Genomic DNA, 22,368 nt, shown 5'->3' with positions numbered 1-22,368 from the left:
CATTCTGCAATCTGTTAATAAACTTTTCAATCAATCAATCAATCAAAGCCCCGAAAATCCCGCCTCAAACCGAGTACAAGCCCCGAAGCCCCGCCCATACGTTGGGCTTGCGGCTCTGCAGATATACCCTACTCCCTTCCTCTGGCTGTCTCGTCTGTCCAACCAATGGAATCGTCAGATCCACCACAAGCCCCGCCTCCCAGCTCTGCCCCCTGCGCCAGAAAGGGGCGGGGCCTGAGCAATGAGGTAATCGGGGGTAAACAGTAAAGATGGCGACGTCTGTAGCCGGAGAGGGGCATTCGAGTCTAATCAACGGGATTCTTTCCGAGCCCCGTGCTAAAAAATTGACCGACCTACCGGCCGAGTTGCTCGAACACATTTTGTGCTTCTTCCCTGTCCTGAAACATGTCGATATTTGCAACGTGTCCTGCAGCTGCAAGCGGCTACACGACGTGTGCCATGGAAGGGGGAAGGTCTGGGGACACCAGTACAAACTCAGGTGCAAATTTTTTTTGCTCATTATAACTGGACATTTAGCTGCTGATATATATATATATATATATATATATATATATATATATATATATATTATATTCGTCTTCAGAAAGAGCTGTTCCCTGTCTGCATTAGCAGGTTTCCCCGTTATATTGAAAATGTTTGCAGTACGTTTACGAGCTCCAGGGGAACTGTCAAACGGTGGACTTTCTGCTGATGCACCACATTCAGCATCACGCCGAGCCAGCGAGAGGCAGCTTTAAGAGGCTTGCAGAAGCAACATCGTTTGTCAAGGAGAATGCCTCAGAAGTCGTAGCTCAAAACTGATTTAGCTTAGAATGATGGCAACATTAAATTGTGTGACCTTGGATAGGACATGACATGCCATGGAACTGCAGGGAAGTGTAGCTGTAGCCAGAAGAACCCATCCCCTGCCTGGCTGTCACAGAGCCACATACTTTCCTGATTGCTTTGTGTACATGGAGGATACGCAAATAAGCCTTTATACTACCGATTTAAGGGCTGTGGAACACAGGTTTAGACAATAACATGTACTATAATTTACTATGTTACTGTTTTAGTAATGTAAGCCTTTTGCAGTACACCAGGCAGTAAGTTATTAACAATACCCTCTGGCCATTATTTGATCATCATCTCTACTTCTCTCAACAGATGGCCAAGATTGCAGAGGTATTACCGTCAGAACGAGGGCTGCGACTGGCTGAAAGAATACAGAACACGACATACTGTTGGTATACAGATTAGAAGAACAGTGGAATCTATCTCTAAGAGATTCTTCACAGAGGTTGTAAGTAATACATCTTAAATCAACCACTTTTACTACAGTATTCCATTGCAACCGAGGCCGATCCATGCTCCTGTCATTTAGAAATTAAGAATAGCAACTTGTCTGTTTTCTGTTACTGGCCAAAGGTGACAGAACAGCAAACGCATTTGTAAACCAATGTCATTTGTTACATCAATGGGGGACTGTAATTAGTATGACTTCCCAAATGAAAGGGGCACTTCATAAACAAATGCTGATTTATTTTGCACATAATCTCACACACATCCAAAAACTCTAAACAGTTTTGCACACATTAACTGTGTTTGACGGTGATTGAGAGCAGATTAGTTTGAATATGGCCACCAGTGATTCAGTAACATTGAATTATTTAGTTAATTACAGGTTACATATCAATTAAATGATAAGGTAGCAGTTCCTATAAGACAAGGTATTGCTATTTATTTATCTACATAATTTCTTGGAGCTGTAATTAAGGGAAACTGTGGGGGGGGGGGGGGGCTGTACATCACCTAGAGACTCTGAATGATTCTCTAATGAGGTTACTGAACCCCATCACTGTTTCCACTAAAGTGGCAGTAATGCACAAAGTGCAGTGTTCCAACCACCACTAAATCTCAAATGAGGAAGATAGTGTTGTCTTCTGGGTAGAAAATGGGTGGAGATTTTTGAATGAGCTTCTAATGGCACAGTAACTGTGGGAACACTTTGGCTGTACTGTGTAGATAGGAACTGCCCCCTCTAGCTTTCCACATTGGTCCGACCCGATAGGCCGATAGCATCTACCTTGACTAGGGATGCCCCGATCACGTTTTTTGCCACCGATCGTCGTGAGCCATATCGGCCGATACCGATCGTTTTTGATTAAAAAGAAATTAAAAATTATTTTATATAAAAAGTTTTTTTTTTAATAAAATATATATATTATATAATTAGACTTGTAGTTGTATTATCTGCGAGACATCGCCACCACGCAACAAGTCAAAATGCTCGCTATCTGCAAACAGCTCCACTGTCTGTGTGTACTCTAGTTGTAGCCCTAGCTCCAAAAAGGATTCTCCGGCGCTGCAGCGGGACCCTATTGGTAACGTTATGCTTTGGTCATTTCACATTCAGCAAGCCCTCAGCTCGAATACGCATTCAATCAATGTTATAAGACATTGATATCAGGAGCTATCTGTAGCTACTGCTAGCCGGCTAGATGACGTTAAGACAACTATTTAGTTCAATCGGACATTTCGTTTTGAACCGTGAACTAACGTCAGCTAACGCAAGCTAACGGAGATATCAACATGGGCTACTGGACTTCCTGGGGCATTTGTTGATATCCGGAGCTATCAGTAGCTAGCCGGCTAAATACCGTTAGACAATGCCTACTAAAAGTGAATAGTTGACTGGGTAATTTTGTTTAAACAGTAACGATAGCTAGGTAGCTAACGTTAGCTCAGGTCGAATGCACTATCTAGACTCAGCAGAGGAGGTCCGCCTCCGTGTTTACAAACTCTACACGGGTACGGGCGGGGCTAGGGAGGAGGAGCAGTTTGCAGGTCCTGTGCGTCTGAGACAAGCGAGTGAGATATCCACTTGATCAGTTTCCGCGATCGGCGAATATGACTAATTATCGGAATTCCCCGATCGCATATTTATACTGATTATCGGCCGATAACGATCGGTGGCCGATCGATCGGGGCATCCCTAACCTTGACGCTTGACCTGCTGCCTTGATTCATTACAGACGGTGATGTATCTGTTCATCCTCTCCAAACTGTTCCGTCCTTTATCTGGCAGAGACTGACTCATCATCAAGTTCAAGTTCAAGTTCAAGTTCTTTAATAGTTGTCATACAGAAGTACAGAATACTTTCATACAAAATGCTTCTTACTGTTACGCTCCAGAGACTGTGCTAGACAAGATAGTATCAAATAACATAATATAGCATGTAATTTAGAAGAAGAAAAATGAGGTCACAGTGTTCGGTATAGACATATGTACAATGTTCTGAGTTACCATATAATATACAATACTATGCAGTGTACTAATGTACAGTACTATCTAGTGCAAAGCAGAAATGGGATGAGGTACAATTTTAGGTACAATTTACAGTAAGGTGTACGAGTTGTAGTGCAATCCTTCATCAATAAATATAAAGTGTGGGGAGTGGGTGCTACAGTGTGTTTGTTTAAAGTGGGTGTGTGCTATAAAGTGTGTGGAGTGGGTGCTACAGTGTGTTTGTTTAAAGTGAGTGTGTGCGTGTGGATGTGTGTGCCATGTGCGTTTGGTGGTTGTTGTTGTGTAGTGTTCATTCATTGTTCGTTTAGCAGCCTGATGGCCTGGGGATAGAAGCTTCTTCTGAGTCTTTCTGTGCTCGCCTTGAGACTCCGGTATCGCTTGCCTGACCGCAGCAGTTCAAAGAGGCAGTTGTTCGGGTGACTGGAGTCTTTAATGATTCTCTTAGCCTTGCCCTTGCAACGCTTGTTGTAAATGTTCTGGAGGGTGGGGAGCCCCCCTCCAATTGTGCGTTCGGCTGAACGTGTCACTCTTTGTAGTCTGCTTCGGTCTTGTGCAGTGCTATTCCCAAACCAGGAGGTGATATTGCCGGTCAAGATGCTCTCTATTGTACATGAGTAGAAGTTCTTAAGGATCTTCTGACTGACTTGGAACTTCCTTAGGCGCCTGAGGAAGTAGAGGCGTTGTCGTGCCTTCTTCACAACACTGTCAATGTGTGTGGTCCATGTCAAGTCCTCGGATATGTAGGCTCCGAGGTACTTAAAGCTGTTGACCAGGGGAGGAAATTAGGCCACTTTACTGGCCAAATGCTGGTATTTTTTACGTTTGGCTGGTAAAAAAAATCAGATACCCGCCAGTTGGCTGGTAAGCCAAAAAGTTAGTTTCCTCCCCTGCTGGCGAGTATACAAAAAAATAAAACATTCTGCAATCACTGCACTGGCAAACGGTGCGCGTCTTCTGAGTGTTCGCTTTAGTTGACAGTGCCACGAGAGCACTGCACAAGACCACCCGCGGACATATAATGTTTAATAAACGTTTGCGCAGTACTGGCCAACCCGCGGTCATAAAATAATAAAAGTCCCGCGGTACTAGGCTAGCCATCAGGAGCACTCGCAAACAGATAACGTTAAACACAGCAGAAGATGGAAAACAGACAGACTGACCAACGGGGAACTGCATCCAACCCTAGTACAACCCTCGAGTATAAGTTACTAAGGACACATTTAAATCACAGGTGTAATGTTAGTCTACTGGAACTGTATACAGTGGTTAGCTTCTAGTTAGCGTTTTAGCTATAGCTGCTTGCTAGCTAACGTTAGCCCTGTGTGCTCAAAGCAGCCAGCTAGGTGTATCTGTTATGACTATAATGTTTCCAAAAAAGCACCGGACTACGACGTAAGGTTAGACATTTTATTTCATGCTCAAAAGCCCCTGGCTTGCACATCGCAGTCACGAAAGGGGCTAGCTCAACCAGTGCACTGTGCACAACAGCACACCAACCCAACTGACGTTACCACAACACTTGACGGTACTTCACAGCACTGTCGTAAGACCACCGTGCTGTCTTAAAGGCACAGTGTGCCTACCCAGATGCATACACAACATTGACACGGCTTGACATACAAAGAAGTAATTATCACAATTAGCGATTTTTTTTGTCTGGTAAAAAATCTGTTTGGCTGGTAAAAAAAATCAGATACTCGCCAGTTGGCTGGTAAGCCAAAAAGTTAGTTTCCTCCCCTGCTGTTGACTCTCTCAACCGGTGCCCCGTCGATGCTGAGGGGGCTGTAGTCCTTGACCCCCGACCTCCTGAAGTCCACAATCATCTCCTTTGTTTTGCTGACGTTCAGGGAGAGGCTGTTTTCCTGGCACCATCCCGCCAGGACCTTGACCTCTTCCAGGTAGGCCCTCTCGTCGTTGGCAGAGATCAGGCCCACCACCACTGTGTCGTCAGCAAATTTGATGATTGTATTGCTACTCCGCTGAGCCACACAGTCGTGTGTGTACAGGGAGTAGAGGAGGGGACTCAGAACACAGCCCTGGGGGGCCCCTATGTTGAGGGTGATGGATGAGGAGGTGCAGTTGCCTGCTCTCACCACCTGGGGTCTGCCAGTCAGGAAGCCCTGTCAATCAAATGGATACCCCTCATTGAGAAACTATTCAAAACAAATAGGGCTGTACCGAATGCTTCGAAGCTTCGATCATAATGTTGACATTCGAATTCTAAATCAACATTTGAATTTTTTATTTTTAATAAAAGAAAAAAAATATATATATATATTTTTTTTATATATATATTTTTTTTGTCTATTCAATCTGTTTAAACCAATGGGGGTTTTATTCACAGTTGCAGTTAAATATTACGCTACACTAATATTATAATATTATACTATAACGTCACCATCACTTTCATACCAACCGTGCCCTTATTGGATTATTTATGTTGACGAAAGAGTTATATTCATTAAAGAAAGTTGATTTAATAATGTGCAAGTTTGGTGTGTTCAAACTAACCCAGAGATCTGTAATGCAGCCTTGCGTTGGCCAGGTCCTGGGGGACAGCTTCGCGGAGATTGAGTCGCTTGGGGCACCAGAGCATTTCTGTGAAGATGAGCTTCTCTTCATACTCAACTCAGACAAGAGGTGAGAGTCAACGCCAAAGACCATGTTGGCCAAGCAGACCATTTGGCAATCATTAATTTATTTGTCAGTTAATATTTTTTTGCAACCTTTGTAAGTATAGGGTGGGGGGGGGGGGTGATTTATAAAAGAAACGCAATTAGAAGATAGAATTGTGAATCGATCACCCCCCCTCCCCCCTCAAACAGATTCAAAATCAATTCACAAATTCCAAAATTATATCTATAATCTTAATATTTGATGTATCAAATTGAGAATCTATTTTTAATCGAATCGTGATCCCAAGAATCTAAATTGAATCGATTTCTGAATCGGTGCACCTCTAGTAACTAACTATGAGAGCCTTTTTAGTCCTTTTCCTGAACCGTCTCTCCCCTGGTCTTTCACCCCCCCCCCCCCCCCCCCGCCCTTCATTAATCTCCCCACTCTGCAGGAAGAGCTTGACGTTGAAGTACTATGCAAAGAAGATCCTCTACTTCCTGAGGCAGCAGAACATCCTGAGGAGCTTGAAGCTGTTCCTGGATCAGCCTACAGGGCAGTCGGCACTGGAAGGTACAGCTGCACGGCAAACTAACAGACACGGACCACACGTCACACTCAAGGGTCTGTCTGTATTTCTGTCTGTCTGTCTTTGGTAAATTGCTGCATTTATATAGCAGCTTTTATATATATTTAAAACAAAAAAAGCGGGTCTTACCAGTAAACATGTGGCAGGTGGCAGCACAGTAGTGCCATTCTAGTCTCCTGCCACCCCAAGCCCCAGTTCATCTCCCGAGCCCCTGTTCATCTCTCGTCTCCCGAGCCCCTGTTCATCCCCCCAGCCCCTGTTCATCTCCCCGAGCCCCTGTTCATCCCCCAAGCCCCGAGCCCCTGTTCATCCCCCAAGCCCCAGTTCATCTCCCGAGCCCCTGTTCATCTCTCGTCCCCCGAGCCCCTGTTCATCTCCCCGAGCCCCTGTTCATCCCCCGAGCCCCTGTTCATCTCCCCTCTCCCCGAGCCCCTGTTCATCCCCCTCTCCCCTGTTCATCTCCCCGAGCCCCTGTTCATCCCCCGAGCCCCTGTTCATCCCCCGAGCCCCTGTTCATCTCCCCTCTCCCCGAGCCCCTGTTCATCTCCCCGAGCCCCTGTTCATCTCCCGAGCCCCTGTTCATCTCCCCGAGCCCCTGTTCATCTCCCCGAGCCCCTGTTCATCTCCCCTCTCCCCGAGCCCCTGTTCATCCCCCGAGCCCCTGTTCATCTCCCCGAGCCCCTGTTCATCCCCCGAGCCCCTGTTCATCCCCCGAGCCCCTGTTCATCTCCCCTCTCCCCGAGCCCCTGTTCATCTCCCCGAGCCCCTGTTCATCTCCCGAGTCCCTGTTCATCTCCCCGAGCCCCTGTTCATCTCCCCGAGCCCCTGTTCATCTCCCGAGCCCCTGTTCATCCCCCGAGCCCCTGTTCATCTCCCCGAGCCCCTGTTCATCCCCCGAGCCCCTGTTCATCTCCCCGAGCCCCTGTTCATCTCCCGATCCCCTGTTCATCCCCCGAGCCCCTGTTCATCCCCCGAGCCCCTGTTCATCTCCCCGAGCCCCTGTTCATCTCCCCTCTCCCCGAGCCCCTGTTTATCCCCCCGAGCCCCTGTTCATCTCCCCAGAGCCCCTGTTCATCTCCCCGAGCCCCTGTTCATCTCCCCTCTCCCCAAGCCCCTGTTCATCCCCCGAGCCCCTGTTCATCTCCCCGAGCCCCTGTTCATCTCCCCGAGCCCCTGTTTATCCCCCCGAGCCCCTGTTCATCTCCCCGAGCCCCTGTTCATCTCCCCAGAGCCCCTGTTCATCTCCCTGAGCCCCTGTTCATCCCCCGAGCCCCTGTTCATCTCCCCGAGCCCCTGTTCATCTCCCCGAGCCCCTGTTTATCCCCCCGAGCCCCTGTTCATCCCCCGAGCCCCTGTTCATCTCCCCGAGCCCCTGTTCATCTCCCCGAGCCCCTGTTTATCCCCCCGAGCCCCTGTTCATCTCCCCGAGCCCCTGTTCATCTCCCCAGAGCCCCTGTTCATCTCCCCGAGCCCCTGTTCATCCCCCGAGCCCCTGTTCATCTCCCCGAGCCCCTGTTCATCTCCCCGAGCCCCTGTTCATCTCCCCTCTCCCCGAGCCCCTGTTCATCTCCCCTCTCCCCGAGCCCCTGTTCATCTCCCCTCTCCCCGAGCCCCTGTTCATCTCCCCGAGCCCCTGTTCATCTCCCCGAGCCCCTGTTCATCTCCCGAGCCCCTGTTCATCTCCCCGAGCCCCTGTTCATCTCCCCGAGCCCCTGTTCATCTCCCCAGAGCCCCTGTTCATCTCCCGAGCCCCTGTTCATCTCCCCGAGCCCCTGTTCATCTCCCGAGCCCCTGTTCATCTCCCCGAGCCCCTGTTCATCTCCCCGAGCCCCTGTTTATCCCCCCGAGCCCCTGTTCATCTCCCCGAGCCCCTGTTCATCTCCCCAGAGCCCCTGTTCATCTCCCCGAGCCCCTGTTCATCTCCCCTCTCCCCGAGCCCCTGTTCATCTCCCCGAGCCCCTGTTCATCCCCCGAGCCCCTGTTCATCTCCCCGAGCCCCTGTTCATCTCCCCGAGCCCCTGTTCATCTCCCCGAGCCCCTGTTTATCCCCCCGAGCCCCTGTTCATCTCCCCGAGCCCCTGTTCATCTCCCCAGAGCCCCTGTTCATCTCCCCGAGCCCCTGTTCATCCCCCGAGCCCCTGTTCATCTCCCCGAGCCCCTGTTCATCTCCCCGAGCCCCTGTTTATCCCCCCGAGCCCCTGTTCATCCCCCGAGCCCCTGTTCATCTCCCCGAGCCCCTGTTCATCTCCCCGAGCCCCTGTTTATCCCCCCGAGCCCCTGTTCATCTCCCCGAGCCCCTGTTCATCTCCCCAGAGCCCCTGTTCATCTCCCCGAGCCCCTGTTCATCCCCCGAGCCCCTGTTCATCTCCCCGAGCCCCTGTTCATCTCCCCGAGCCCCTGTTCATCTCCCCGAGCCCCTGTTCATCTCCCCTCTCCCCGAGCCCCTGTTCATCTCCCCGAGCCCCTGTTTATCCTTCCGAGCCCCTGTTCATCTCCCCGAGCCCCTGTTCATCTCCCCGAGCCCCTGTTCATCTCCCCGAGCCCCTGTTCATCTCCCGAGCCCCTGTTCATCTCCCCGAGCCCCTGTTCATCTCCCCGAGCCCCTGTTCATCTCCCGAGCCCCTGTTCATCTCCCCAAGCCCCTGTTCATCTCCCCGAGCCCCTGTTTATCCCCCCGAGCCCCTGTTCATCTCCCCGAGCCCCTGTTCATCTCCCCGAGCCCCTGTTCATCTCCCCGAGCCCCTGTTCATCTCCCGAGCCCCTGTTCATCTCCCCGAGCCCCTGTTCATCTCCCCTCTCCCCGAGCCCCTGTTCATCTCCCCGAGCCCCTGTTCATCTCCCCGAGCCCCTGTTTATCCCCCCGAGCCCCTGTTCATCTCCCCGAGCCCCTGTTTATCCCCCCGAGCCCCTGTTCATCTCCCCAGAGCCCCTGTTCATCTCCCGTCTCCCCAGAGCCCCTGTTCATCCCCCGTCCTGTGCTGCTCTAGGCGCTGTGCTGGTGGACCAGTATTGCAACCCCCTGGCGGACGTGACCCTGGACGGCATATCAGCCCAGCTGGAGGAGATCACAGACAAGGTGAAGAAGATGTTGAGAATCAAGAACACCTCCCACCCCAGCCTGAGGGTGGCTCCAGGTTGGTCTCGTCTAGCGAAGCCCCAGCAGTAAAATGTCTCCTCGTCTTTTGAGTTGTTGTTGTTTTTCCACCCCGTCTTGATTTCTCACATCCTGTCTCCAGGCGTCTTTGTGTCAGAAGTAAAGACACCTGAGCGTTTGGCCTCTGTCCCCTCAGCTCTGTCCCCTCAGTGCCTCAGTGAGACGCTGGGTGTGGGGCATGTCCTCCACAGACACAGACGAGTCCACAGACGAGTCTCCTCTCAGCTCTCGGCTCCACGTCCTCACATTTGACATTCCATTCCATTCCATGTCTCTGTCCGCGACTGTAGGCGGCTGCCTCGCCATCGAGGACTTCGAGCTCCAGAGGCAGGTGGTCTGCGCCCTCAACTCAGTCTTGTACGAGCAGCTTCAATATAAGGGCAACGAGTTTGACTACTACAACCCCCTGAACTCCTACATCCACCAGGTAGCGCTCTCAGAGGAGTCCCGTCACACGTTGAACTATCAGCGTCTAAGCTATTATATAGCCTCCACTACCGCTAATATATTTTGACTAGTGCTGTCAATAGATTAAAAAATTTAACTAATTTATCTCACAATTTTCTGTAATTAATCTAGATTCAAAATAGCATTTTTCAATTTAAGACCGAAGCTTGTAACAGTTATTTACTTGAGTAACATCATGGAATTAATGTAAAATCAACACAAAGAAAGTATATTTAGATTAAAATACTATTTTAATAGTATTTTAATAGTAATAGAAATCATAATATGATTTCTATCTTCATGTCAGATGATTTTCAAAAAGGTGCATGAGTCGATGCAAAAAAAGAACAAGCAAATATACTGCTGAAAGTTCAGAACGTTGAAGATTTTTCACGCCATAGATTAATCTAGATTAATTAATTTTAATGCTTTAATTAATTTAAATTAATCTCAAGTTAAAGCATTAATTTTGACAGCCCTAATTTTGACATATTGAGCAGTAGGTTACTTAGATGAAATTACCACTCTCCTTTTGTTTCCCATACAGGTGCTACTACGCCACACAGGCATTCCCATCAGCCTCTCCATCCTCTACATGACGCTCGCCAGGAAGCTGGGTGTCCAGCTGGAGCCTGTTAACTTCCCCAATCACTTTCTACTGCGCTGGTGTCAAAAACCATTAGGGTACGTAATGGAACGGATGCATCTCGTCTCACTCCACAGCGGGAGAGGATAGCGGTTACATTCAGATACGATGCAACGAGAAGTCATGTCTCACTCTCACTTGTGTCGGTTTGACGGTAGATAACTAGCGAAACTGGGAAACAATACGTGCTATTATTACGTCTGGTCTCGACAGTAGCATTGTCGACATTTACAAAAACGGGACCATTTGTAAATGTGAACTATTTAATCTATATCTATATTGAATAGAGCGTGAGGATTCATAATCATTCTATTTCATATTCATTGTTGAGATATACCTGTGTTCTCGGTGTTGGCACTGCCTGGAGCACAGCTGCGTCTGATTGCCTCGTTCGTCTTTCTATTGACTTTGTATGCATCCTCTAAATGTAGTTTTTTACTGTAAGAGGTGTCATTCATCTTTTGCATTCAGGAGCAGAAATCGGAAACTATTTATTTGCCGAATATAATGAATGTACAGGAATCTTGTCTCAGTGACAAGGTGCAAAGATAATACCAACAAACGTACACAGTTCCACAATATGACGTTCACAGATCATAGACTGGATGTATTGCACTCCACGTATTTAGTACAATGTACAGGTACCTCAATGTTAACAGTGTGAATAGATTTCAGTGTCACTGACTTGGCAATTTGATTAGAATATCATCATATCAACGATACTTGATGATAAAATGTGAAATTTTGTATTATTTAAAAAAAAATGCTTAGCTCTATTTTTATAAAAATGTTGTATGTTCTTATGTACCTTAGATACTATTGTTACAGTATATATATATATATATATATATATATATATACACAAGGTATGTGTGTTTCATTACATGTATATATACATTCATACCAATTATTTGCCTGTTCTATTCTCTATCCATCCATCATCCATAGCAACACTATTATCACTGACATCCTGTTGGGGGATCCCCTTTGAACAGCTCATCTGGGGTTTCTCTCCTCCACGCCGCCTGTGGTGCTTTTTCCCCCTATTGCTAGGTTTAGTGAGTCGTTCCTCATCTTCATTGGGGAAAGTCTGGGAGTGTCGGATATTTGGATTTTATGTTTTTTTTTATTTTTTTTAATCTTTTGTGATGTTTCTTATTTACTTGTACAAGAAGACCTGTACAGCCCTTGGGGGCTATTCCATGTGATCTCGGGCTCTACAAATACATTCGATTTGATACTTCATACCTCCAGGAGTGGAGACATCTACGACTTTGTCTACATCGACGCCTTCGGTAAGGGCAAGCAGCTGACGGCCAAGGAGTGTGAGTACCTGATCGGCCACCAGGTGACGGCAGACTACTACAGTGCCATCAGCACCACGGAGGTGCTGCTTCGCATGGTGGGCAACCTGCTGAACATCGGCAAGAGAGGGTAAGTGATGGAGGACGGTCTGGTAGGAGGACGGTCTGGTAGGACGGTCTGGTAGGACGGTCTGGTAGGGCGGTCTGGTAGGGCGGTCTGGTAGGGCGGTCTGGTAGGGCGGTCTGGTAGGGCGGTCTGGTAGGACGGTCTGGTAGGATGGTCTGGTAGGGCGGTCTGGGAGGACGGTCTGGTAGGGCGGTCTGGTAGGGCGGTCTGGTAGGGCGGTCTGGTAGGACGGTCTGGTAGGGCGGTCTGGGAGGACGGTCTGGTAGGGCGGTCTGGTAGGGCGGTCTGGTAGGATGGTCTGGTAGGGCGGTCTGGGAGGACGGTCTGGTAGGGCGGTCTGGTAGGGCGGTCTGGTGGGCGGTCTGGTAGAACGGTCTGGTAGGGCGGTCTGGTAGGGCGGTCTGGTAGGGCGGTCTGGTAGAACGGTCTGGTAGGAGGACGGTCTGGTAGAACGGTCTGGTAGGACGGTCTGGTAGGGCGGTCTGGTAGAACGGTCTGGTAGGAGGACGGTCTGGTAGGGCGGTCTGGTAGGAGGACGGTCTGGTAGAACGGTCTGGTAGGGCGGTCTGGTAGAACGGTCTGGTAGGAAAGCAACAGTTGTGATTGAAGGATAAATGATGGATGGATAAATGGGCTGATGGGTGAATCAATCAATAAATAGTTTCTCAATCTCTTCAATCTCTAAGTAGGACTATCAAACATTTGACATTTTGTGTCAGGGATTGGCAAGATTATGTTATTGCTATGGGCCGCTTACATTAAATGTAATACCCTTTTTTTTTTTTTTTTATCACATCTCTTACCAGAAAATGGTCTACTGTATGTTCAATGTCCGCTAATTATCCCAGGAACATCTCTTAAACCGGCATCGCTGCCTCATGTTCCAGAAGGTTGGATGTGATGGAAGCTTGACTGATTGGATCACTTGGTCTTGTGGAATATTTGGATGAATTCACACGTCTCTTTTTCCCTGTGCCATGTATTGCAGAGAGGGGAATGAGAAATCCTACCAGCTGCTGAGGGATTCTCTGGACCTCTACCTCACAATCAACCCAGACAACGTCCAGTACCTGCTGCTGCAGGCCCGCCTCTACTTCCACCTGGGCATCTGGCCCGAGAAGGTCAGCACACACAGCCTGGGCTTATTTTAGTATTATTACTTATTAACCTAAGTACAGTATTGTGTGGCGTGATTTGCAACGTCAATAGGAATTGGACTAGCTAGCACCTGCTTTTAGTTGAATCCTTAACTGACCTGAGCACACACCGCATGAGTGTGGAACAGATCAAGCAGAACCGAGAGGTCACAAGCCTTTCTTCCTGATCCACGTGTTTGTCAGTGTGGTAGTGTATTCGGTATGGCTGCCTCCGTGTTCGATGTCATCACAAATGTTCCATCTATCCCACAATGCAAAGCCCCATCGTTCCCCTCTCTTCCCCTCCAGGTGCTGGACATCCTGCAGCACATCCAGGCGTTGGACCCGTCCCAGCACGGGGCAGTGGGCTACCTGGTGCAGCATACCCTGGAGCACATCCAGCACAAGAAGCACCCGGTGGACCCCGAGGTGAAGAGGCGCGGGGCCCCGGAACACCTGGAGGTGCAGTACTCCATAGGCCTCATCATGAAACACAAGAGGTGGGTCTGGCTAAGGCCTGGAGGTGCAGTACTCCATAGGCCTCATCATGAAACACAAGAGGTGGGTCTGGCTAAGGCCTGGAGGTGCAGTACTCCATAGGCCTCATCATGAAACACAAGAGGTGGGTCTGGCTAAGGCCTGGAGGTGCAGTACTCCATAGGCCTCATCATGAAACACAAGAGGTGGGTCTGGCTAAGGCCTGGAGGTGCAGTACTCCATAGGCCTCATCATGAAACACAAGAGGTGGGTCTGGCTAAGGCCTGGAGGTGCAGTACTCCATATGCCTCATCATGAAACACAAGAGGTGGGTCTGGCTAAGGCCTGGAGGTGCAGTACTCCATAGGCCTCATCATGAAACACAAGAGGTGGGTCTGGCTAAGGCCTGGAGGTCCATTATAATACTAATAATACTCTTTATTGTATAGCGACTTTCACATAAGAATTGCAGCCAAAAATGCTTCACAGCAGTAAAAATATACACAAAGTAGACATAAAGTGAGCATAAAATAGACATAAAGTGAGCATAAAATAGACATAAAGTGAGCATAAAATGAGCATGGGGCATCTGGCTCCTCTCGGGCAGCGTGTCAATGTGTCCTTGAGCAAGACACAAAACCCTTAACTGCTCCCGATGAGCAGGTTGGCTCCTTGCATGGTTGCCTCTACTGTCGGTGTGTGAGTGAATGGGTGAATGTGAGGCATAAGTTGTAAAGCACTTTGGATAAAAGCGCTATATAAATGCACCATTTACCATAAAATAGACATAAGAAGAGCATACAAGCAATGCAAATAATAAGAAAAAGGGTAAAAGCAATGCAGGTAATAACAATACCAATATTGACTCGCACAAAACCTGAGTCTTCCCTGTCAGAAGTTAATAGATGTTTTGTCCGTTTTGATTGATTATCCTGTCATTAATGTAGTTCCATTGTATATTACCCAGTTATTTTGTGTTTTTCTTGTATATTGTCAATCCTGACTTACAGTCATCCACAATATTTTGCGCTTCACTTGTGTCGTTATCCGTCTTTGTGTTCATCGACTCGACTGTTTGTGTTCGGTCATGACGTGCTTTATCAGGGGGTGTGTCTTGGATGGGTATGTGGTGGCGATTGATGTGTGGGGACTGGCTGTTTCCGGCGGGTTTACATGCCTTCGCGCAACACTGTACTTATTTAATGCCTATTCTTATGTCTGCGCTTTCTACATCGCACTACTTTTATTGTCTTTTATACCTATTCTTATGCATTGCTTTTATTCTGTCAACTGTATGCACATTTTATGCCTATGTTCATTTTATGCTATTTGCACTTTGAGCTGCAATCCATGTATGAAAGGTGCTATATAAATAAAGTTATTATTAATAGGGATGGATATGCCTATCAACCCTTTAGGGTACACTGACCCTTCTTTCAACAGACTCACTTTAAAATGTATTCGTCAGCATAAGTCCAGGATTTTTGACGTCAATAGTTCACCCGTAGTTGACTGATCTGTCCTCTGGCCATTCGTCCTAAATAATGTCATATTTGTATTTATCCTCTTAGCTTCTAGCTCAGTTGACCTTTTGGTCTATTCATCTGTGTCACTCCTCTACTCTCACGGGGGATCATTGGTTCATTAAGTCATCCATCTAGTGGGATGATGTGTCTTCCAGCTCTGTGACACTGATTGTGTCTTCCAGCTCTCTCTCTGACACTGATTGTGTCTTCCAGCTGTCTGTGACACTGATTGTGTCTTCCAGCTGTCTGTGACACTGATTGTGTCTTCCAGCTCTCTCTGTGACACTGATTGTGTCCTCCAGCTCTCTCTGTGACACTGATTGTGTCCTCCAGCTCTCTCTGTGACACTGATTGTGTCCTCCAGCTCTCTCTGTGACACTGATTGTGTCTTCCAGCTCTCTCTGTGACACTGATTGTGTCCTCCAGCTCTCTCTGTGACACTGATTGTGTCCTCCAGCTCTCTGACACTGATTGTGTCTTCCAGCTGTCTGTGACACTGATTGTGTCTTCCAGCTCTCTCTGTGACACTGATTGTGTCCTCCAGCTCTCTCTGTGACACTGATTGTGTCCTCCAGCTCTCTGACACTGATTGTGTCTTCCAGCTCTCTCTGTGACACTGATTGTGTCCTCCAGCTCTCTGACACTGATTGTGTCTTCCAGCTCTCTCTGTGACACTGATTGTGTCCTCCAGCTCTCTCTGTGACACTGATTGTGTCTTCCAGCTCTCTGACACTGATTGTGTCTTCCAGCTCTCTCTGTGACACTGATTGTGTCCTCCAGCTCTCTCTGTGACACTGATTGTGTCTTCCAGCTCTCTCTGTGACACTGATTGTGTCTTCCAGCTCTCTGACACTGATTGTGTCTTCCAGCTCTCTCTGTGACACTGATTGTGTCTTCCAGCTCTCTCTGTGACACTGATTGTGTCTTCCAGCTCTCTGACACTGATTGTGTCTTCCAGCTCTCTCTGTGACACTGATTGTGTCCTCCAGCTCTCTCTGTGACACTGATTGTGTCTTCCAGCTCTCTCTGTGACACTGATTGTGTCTTCCAGCTCTCTGACACTGATTGTGTCTTCCAGCTCTCTGACACTGATTGTGTCTTCCAGCTCTCTCTGTGACACTGATTGTGTCTTCCAGCTCTCTCTCTGACACTGATTGTGTCCTCCAGCTCTCTCTCTGACACTGATTGTGTCCTCCAGCTCTCTCTCTGACACTGATTGTGTCCTCCAGCTCTCTCTCTGACACTGATTGTGTCTTCCAGCTCTCTGACACTGATTGTGTCTTCCAGCTCTCTCTCTGACACTGGTTGTGTCTTCCAGCTGTCTGTGACACTGATTGTGTCTTCCAGCTGTCTGTGACACTGATTGTGTCTTCCAGCTCTCTCTGTGACACTGATTGTGTCCTCCAGCTCTCTCTGTGACACTGATTGTGTCCTCCAGCTCTCTCTGTGACACTGATTGTGTCCTCCAGCTCTCTCTGTGACACTGATTGTGTCTTCCAGCTCTCTCTGTGACACTGATTGTGTCCTCCAGCTCTCTCTGTGACACTGATTGTGTCCTCCAGCTCTCTGACACTGATTGTGTCTTCCAGCTGTCTGTGACACTGATTGTGTCTTCCAGCTCTCTCTGTGACACTGATTGTGTCCTCCAGCTCTCTCTGTGACACTGATTGTGTCCTCCAGCTCTCTGACACTGATTGTGTCTTCCAGCTCTCTCTGTGACACTGATTGTGTCCTCCAGCTCTCTGACACTGATTGTGTCTTCCAGCTCTCTCTGTGACACTGATTGTGTCCTCCAGCTCTCTCTGTGACACTGATTGTGTCTTCCAGCTCTCTGACACTGATTGTGTCTTCCAGCTCTCTCTGTGACACTGATTGTGTCCTCCAGCTCTCTCTGTGACACTGATTGTGTCTTCCAGCTCTCTCTGTGACACTGATTGTGTCTTCCAGCTCTCTGACACTGATTGTGTCTTCCAGCTCTCTCTGTGACACTGATTGTGTCTTCCAGCTCTCTCTGTGACACTGATTGTGTCTTCCAGCTCTCTGACACTGATTGTGTCTTCCAGCTCTCTCTGTGACACTGATTGTGTCCTCCAGCTCTCTCTGTGACACTGATTGTGTCTTCCAGCTCTCTCTGTGACACTGATTGTGTCTTCCAGCTCTCTGACACTGATTGTGTCTTCCAGCTCTCTGACACTGATTGTGTCTTCCAGCTCTCTCTGTGACACTGATTGTGTCTTCCAGCTCTCTCTCTGACACTGATTGTGTCCTCCAGCTCTCTCTCTGACACTGATTGTGTCCTCCAGCTCTCTCTCTGACACTGATTGTGTCCTCCAGCTCTCTCTCTGACACTGATTGTGTCTTCCAGCTCTCTGACACTGATTGTGTCTTCCAGCTGTCTGTGACACTGATTGTGTCCTCCAGCTCTCTCTGTGACACTGATTGTGTCTTCCAGCTCTCTCTGTGACACTGATTGTGTCCTCCAGCTCTCTCTCTGACACTGATTGTGTCTTCCAGCTCTCTCTCTGACACTGATTGTGTCTTCCAGCTCTCTGACACTGATTGTGTCTTCCAGCTCTCTGACACTGATTGTGTCTTCCAGCTGTCTGTGACACTGATTGTGTCTTCCAGCTCTCTGACACTGATTGTGTCTTCCAGCTGTCTGTGACACTGATTGTGTCTTCCAGCTCTCTGACACTGATTGTGTCTTCCAGCTGTCTGTGACACTGATTGTGTCTTCCAGCTGTCTGTGACACTGATTGTGTCCTCCAGCTCTCTCTGACACTGTGTCTTTTGCCCTCCATCTCCGCGGCAGGTCGGGTTATAACTGTGTGATCTACGGCTGGGACCCCAAGTGCACCATGAGCCAGGAGTGGATCACCACCATGAGGGTCCACCAGCTGGCCGACGGGGCCAACCAGCCTTTCTACAACGTCCTGGTGCAGGACGGCACCTGCCGCTACGCCGCACAGGGTAGGTGGACCCCTGACCCCACGTTGACATGCAGGACGGCACCTGCCGCTACGCCGCACAGGGTAGGTGGACCCTGACCCCACGTTGACATGCAGTAGGCCACAGAGCCCCGCTTGAACAGATATGAAACAGCCGTGTCTGCCGTGGAACCTACAATCTTAATAGTCATTCTTAAAGGGTTAACCTTCTGTAGTGTGGCAGTGAAAGGGTTAACCTGCTGTTGTGTGGTAGTGAAAGGGTTAACCTTCTGTGTATTGTCGCAGTGAAAGGGTTAACCGTTTGGTAGTGTGGCAGTGAAAGGGTTAACCATTCATAATTGTGCTAACTTCTAGTGTAAACAATATGAGTGGGATTAAACTGTTCCCCGTTATGCTGGAGCCCTGACCGCGCTCTGAGAACCCCTGGGTTACAGGAGCAGGAGTGTTTCTACATTGCCCTAAGAATCCTATCTTAGAATTCTACCTATTCGACCTACCTATTGTATAGCTCTCGGTGGCCAATAGCCTTTGTGACGTCATCTTTAGAATGTAAAGTCCTCAGAACTGGCCTACTGTATGTGCTAATAGCCTACTTAATTGTCTGACAGTGATGTCCGTGTGATGTAATTGGCTTAGTTCCTATATATACCCTTCTACCTGTCATGTCGGCAATGAAGAAGACCCTGTTGGTCTGAAGGCACACGTGTTCTATTTTATGTTTCTTTGGGAGAAGAAGTTGGATCAAAATCCAGTATTACCCCATCCATTATTTAATGTATTTATTTGACAGGGACATTGTACCATAAAGGATGTGCTGGACCAGATGCAGCCAAAGGCTAATTCTCATCTGTACTCCCTGAGCTGAAAGCATGAACAATATAGTTACTGTCTTATCTTATCATGTTACTTATCAGCTCTGTTGGTGCTCTCAAGTGAGACATGGGCATATCGCTTAGGTATTTTAGGCACTGGTCCAGTGAAACTATAAATTATGCCTGCCATATCTATATCTCCATTGGCCTTCATTAAAATGATAGCGTGTAGGGAGAATACATTTGACACTAGCCCTGACTGAAAAAACACTGACAACCAGCTTGTGAAAATTCCTATATTATATATATGGTAAAAATATATATCCTACCTCTACCCCCACTTTGTTGGGGTAGCTCTGGAGGTAGAGCAGTCATCTGGTAATCCGGAGGTTCCCGGTTCGATTCCCGGGCAGCGTGTCGCAGGGTCCATGAGCAAGACACTTAACCCCTAATTGCTCCCGATAAGCAGGTTGGGCACCTTGCATGTCGCCTCCGCCGTCGGTGTGTGAGTGTGTGAGTGAACGGTTGGAATGTGAGGAACAAATTGTAAAGCACTTTGGATAAAAGCCGTTCTATAAATGCATCCATTGACTCTGTTCCCCAGAGAACCTGGAGCCCCACGCGGCCCCCCTGGAGATCGGACACCCGGAGGTGGGCCGCTACTTCTCGGAGTTCTCCGACACCCACTACGTCGCCAACGAGGAGCTGCAGACGCGCTACCCAGAGGACATGGCGGAGACCCTGGGCACCGTGCTGGCGCTCTACCACAGACTGGCCCCTGGCGCCGGGCCCCAGGACCCCGTCGCCACAGACCAAAACAACCACCAAGCCATGCCCCCTGAGTAGCGCGCCACAGACCAGAACAACCACAGAGCCATGCCCCCCCCGAGTAGCGCGCCACAGACCAGAACAACCACTGAGCCATGCCCCCCCGAGTAGCGCGCCACAGACCAGAACAACCACTGAGCCATGCCCCCCCGAGTAGCGCGCCACAGACCAGAACAACCACTGAGCCATGCCCCCCCGAGTAGCGCGCCACAGACCAGAACAACCACAGAGCCATGCCCCCCCGAGTAGCGCGCCACAGACCAGAACAACCACTGAGCCATGCCCCCCCGAGTAGCGCGCCACAGACCAGAACAACCACAGAGCCATGCCCCCCCGAGTAGCACCTGCTACACCCAGTATTAGCCTCCTTTGTCCAGGCCACACCCACCTGTTTCTGGAGGCCCCGTCCAAGCTATTATTTGACTTCATATGATCCAGTCTAGGTTTCGTTCACTCAGATGTGTGATAGTAATACCGTCTTGTCCCGAGTATAAGACTGTGTTTAACGCTGAAAATGGGGGATTGTCTTCTATTTTACGCTGTAGGGACTGGAGGTGCCGCGGTAAAGGACCACTGCTGGGGCCAGTTGTTATTAATGAGCCATATTTACCCCCCTTTGCAAGTGAGCTAGCATGACGTTTTAGGTATCAATGGATTCCTTGCAATCTCAAGATTCATATGACATCAGCGCTGGTACGGCCTTCAAAAGGCAGCGATGTTAATGTCAGATTACTGGCTGATCAGTAGGTTTCAGAGGGTTGAAGGTAAACCAGGTTAACCAAGATCAGGACTGAGGAGTTATGATCATGGTGATCAATGAGGCAGTCTAACTGACATATAACCTGTGGTTCTATTTTCCATGACCAGGCCCAGCCTAGGCCTACTGGCAGGCTACTGTTGATTCAAATGTGTATTTTATTTAAATAACTGAGATTAATACTTATTTTTTATTTAATTTTTTTTTGTAAACTGGACAATTTTCATATAAAATATGTAAATATATACCTACCTTGTTTTATTCAATGTGTTAGTATTACTGGTAGCCTACATTCTGGTCATAAAAAAACAAGATTAGATTTTAAGTGAAGATTTGATCAAAGATTTGTCTTGAAAAGGGGGAGGTCTTATAATCGGGTCAATACAGTCACTATAATTCTGGAAACTGATGTTGATCTAATGAGACATGACTCATTAACTAATAGGGCTGTCAGTTGTCCTTAAGAATATTCAAATATGAAAAGGCTGAAATTAGACTATAAAATCGTATTACTACATGTAAAACATATTATTACTACATCAAAGCAGTCGTACAATGCTTACAATTAACACGTTTATTGTCTGTTGTGTTTGCTATTATGGGATGTACCAATAGGAAACTATCAGTAGGCATTGGGCTGTGCTTTGTAACTCATCTATTGGCTTGTATCTCAGGCAAATTTTTCCAAAATCACGAAAAAGGGACAAGAACCAGTGATGCGTTTTCAATTTACCTCATATTCATATCAATAATATGTTTTCTTTTGTTCTTTTTACATTCCACTGGCAGTTTGGTATTTTTTTTTCTTTTTTCAAATTTGAATGAAATTTGAACATTGAAATTCATTCTGACTCCAATAATTTACGTGGCTTTGTGTCACTTCCTGCAAGAGATGGGAAAGATGATATATATCACGATATTTGGAAGGATCTTTTTCCAATATCAATAGATATCTCACAATATCTGCTTGGATATATAAATGATATATTGGATAACTCAACTGATGTTCATATTGGACTGCACGGTAATGGGGTGTGTGATACAGCATCAAACTTAAGACTGTCATTTTCAATTGAAACTTAAGACTGTCATTTTCAATTGACTTTCACATTATTTGGAATATTCAGATATCATTTTGTGAGAAGTTTATTTGCTTTTTCTCATTTTAGACAACACGGGCACTAAACAATAAATGACAATATTGCCCATTTTGATTGAAACATAAACAACTTTGAAAAATCCCAGACTCAAATACGTTGAAGTAAATAACTGAGGGAAGGGGTAAATGGAGGATGAGTAGCCAGGCAACACAGCCCACCCCCCCCCCCCCCCCCCCCCACACACACACACCACCAACGCTTCATTACCCACACTCCTACACAGAGGTGCTCTACATTTATGTCACACAGCCTGCGATACGTCTCTGCCCAAAATTCCTCATAACAAAAAAAAATTACGTCTGTGACCAAAACATGTAGTTAATAACTTTGTTATATACACAGTAGTATCACAAATAACCAAATATTAAGTTTTTCTGAACATGTACAAGTTATGCAGTGATATAGTTGTCAGAAAAGTAAACTGACTTATCTTCTCTGCATCAGGAAACCAGACCTTTATGGCTGCGTTCATCTTTGTTTCCATGGACACAGTGAATAAACGAGGCTGCGCAGACGCTGTGAAGTGAAACC

The 22,368-nt window shown here is 47.8% G+C and overlaps 1 protein-coding gene across 1 annotated transcript; it reads left to right on the top strand.

Annotated features, from left to right (window-relative positions):
* Window positions 1-269: 269 nt before the first annotated feature.
* Window positions 270-22,009, top strand: fbxo21 (F-box protein 21; the record flags this gene model as incomplete). Its single annotated transcript, XM_084309309.1, has 12 exons — window positions 270-499; window positions 1,168-1,303; window positions 5,841-5,950; window positions 6,381-6,499; window positions 9,503-9,649; window positions 9,960-10,096; window positions 10,664-10,800; window positions 12,017-12,196; window positions 13,182-13,314; window positions 13,639-13,829; window positions 18,145-18,302; window positions 19,697-22,009. 12 exons carry the CDS (start codon window positions 270-272, stop codon window positions 19,936-19,938), a joined length of 1,920 nt encoding a protein of 639 aa, XP_084165435.1. The 3' UTR covers window positions 19,939-22,009.
* Window positions 22,010-22,368: the final 359 nt, after the last annotated feature.

This window comes from Notolepis coatsorum (genome assembly GCF_963971535.1).
Source record: "Notolepis coatsorum genome assembly, chromosome: 2".
Taxonomy (NCBI): Eukaryota; Metazoa; Chordata; class Actinopteri; order Aulopiformes; family Paralepididae; genus Notolepis; species Notolepis coatsorum.
The sequence above is the reverse complement of the archived record's forward strand: the minus strand, read 5'-3'. Positions and strand labels throughout refer to the sequence as shown.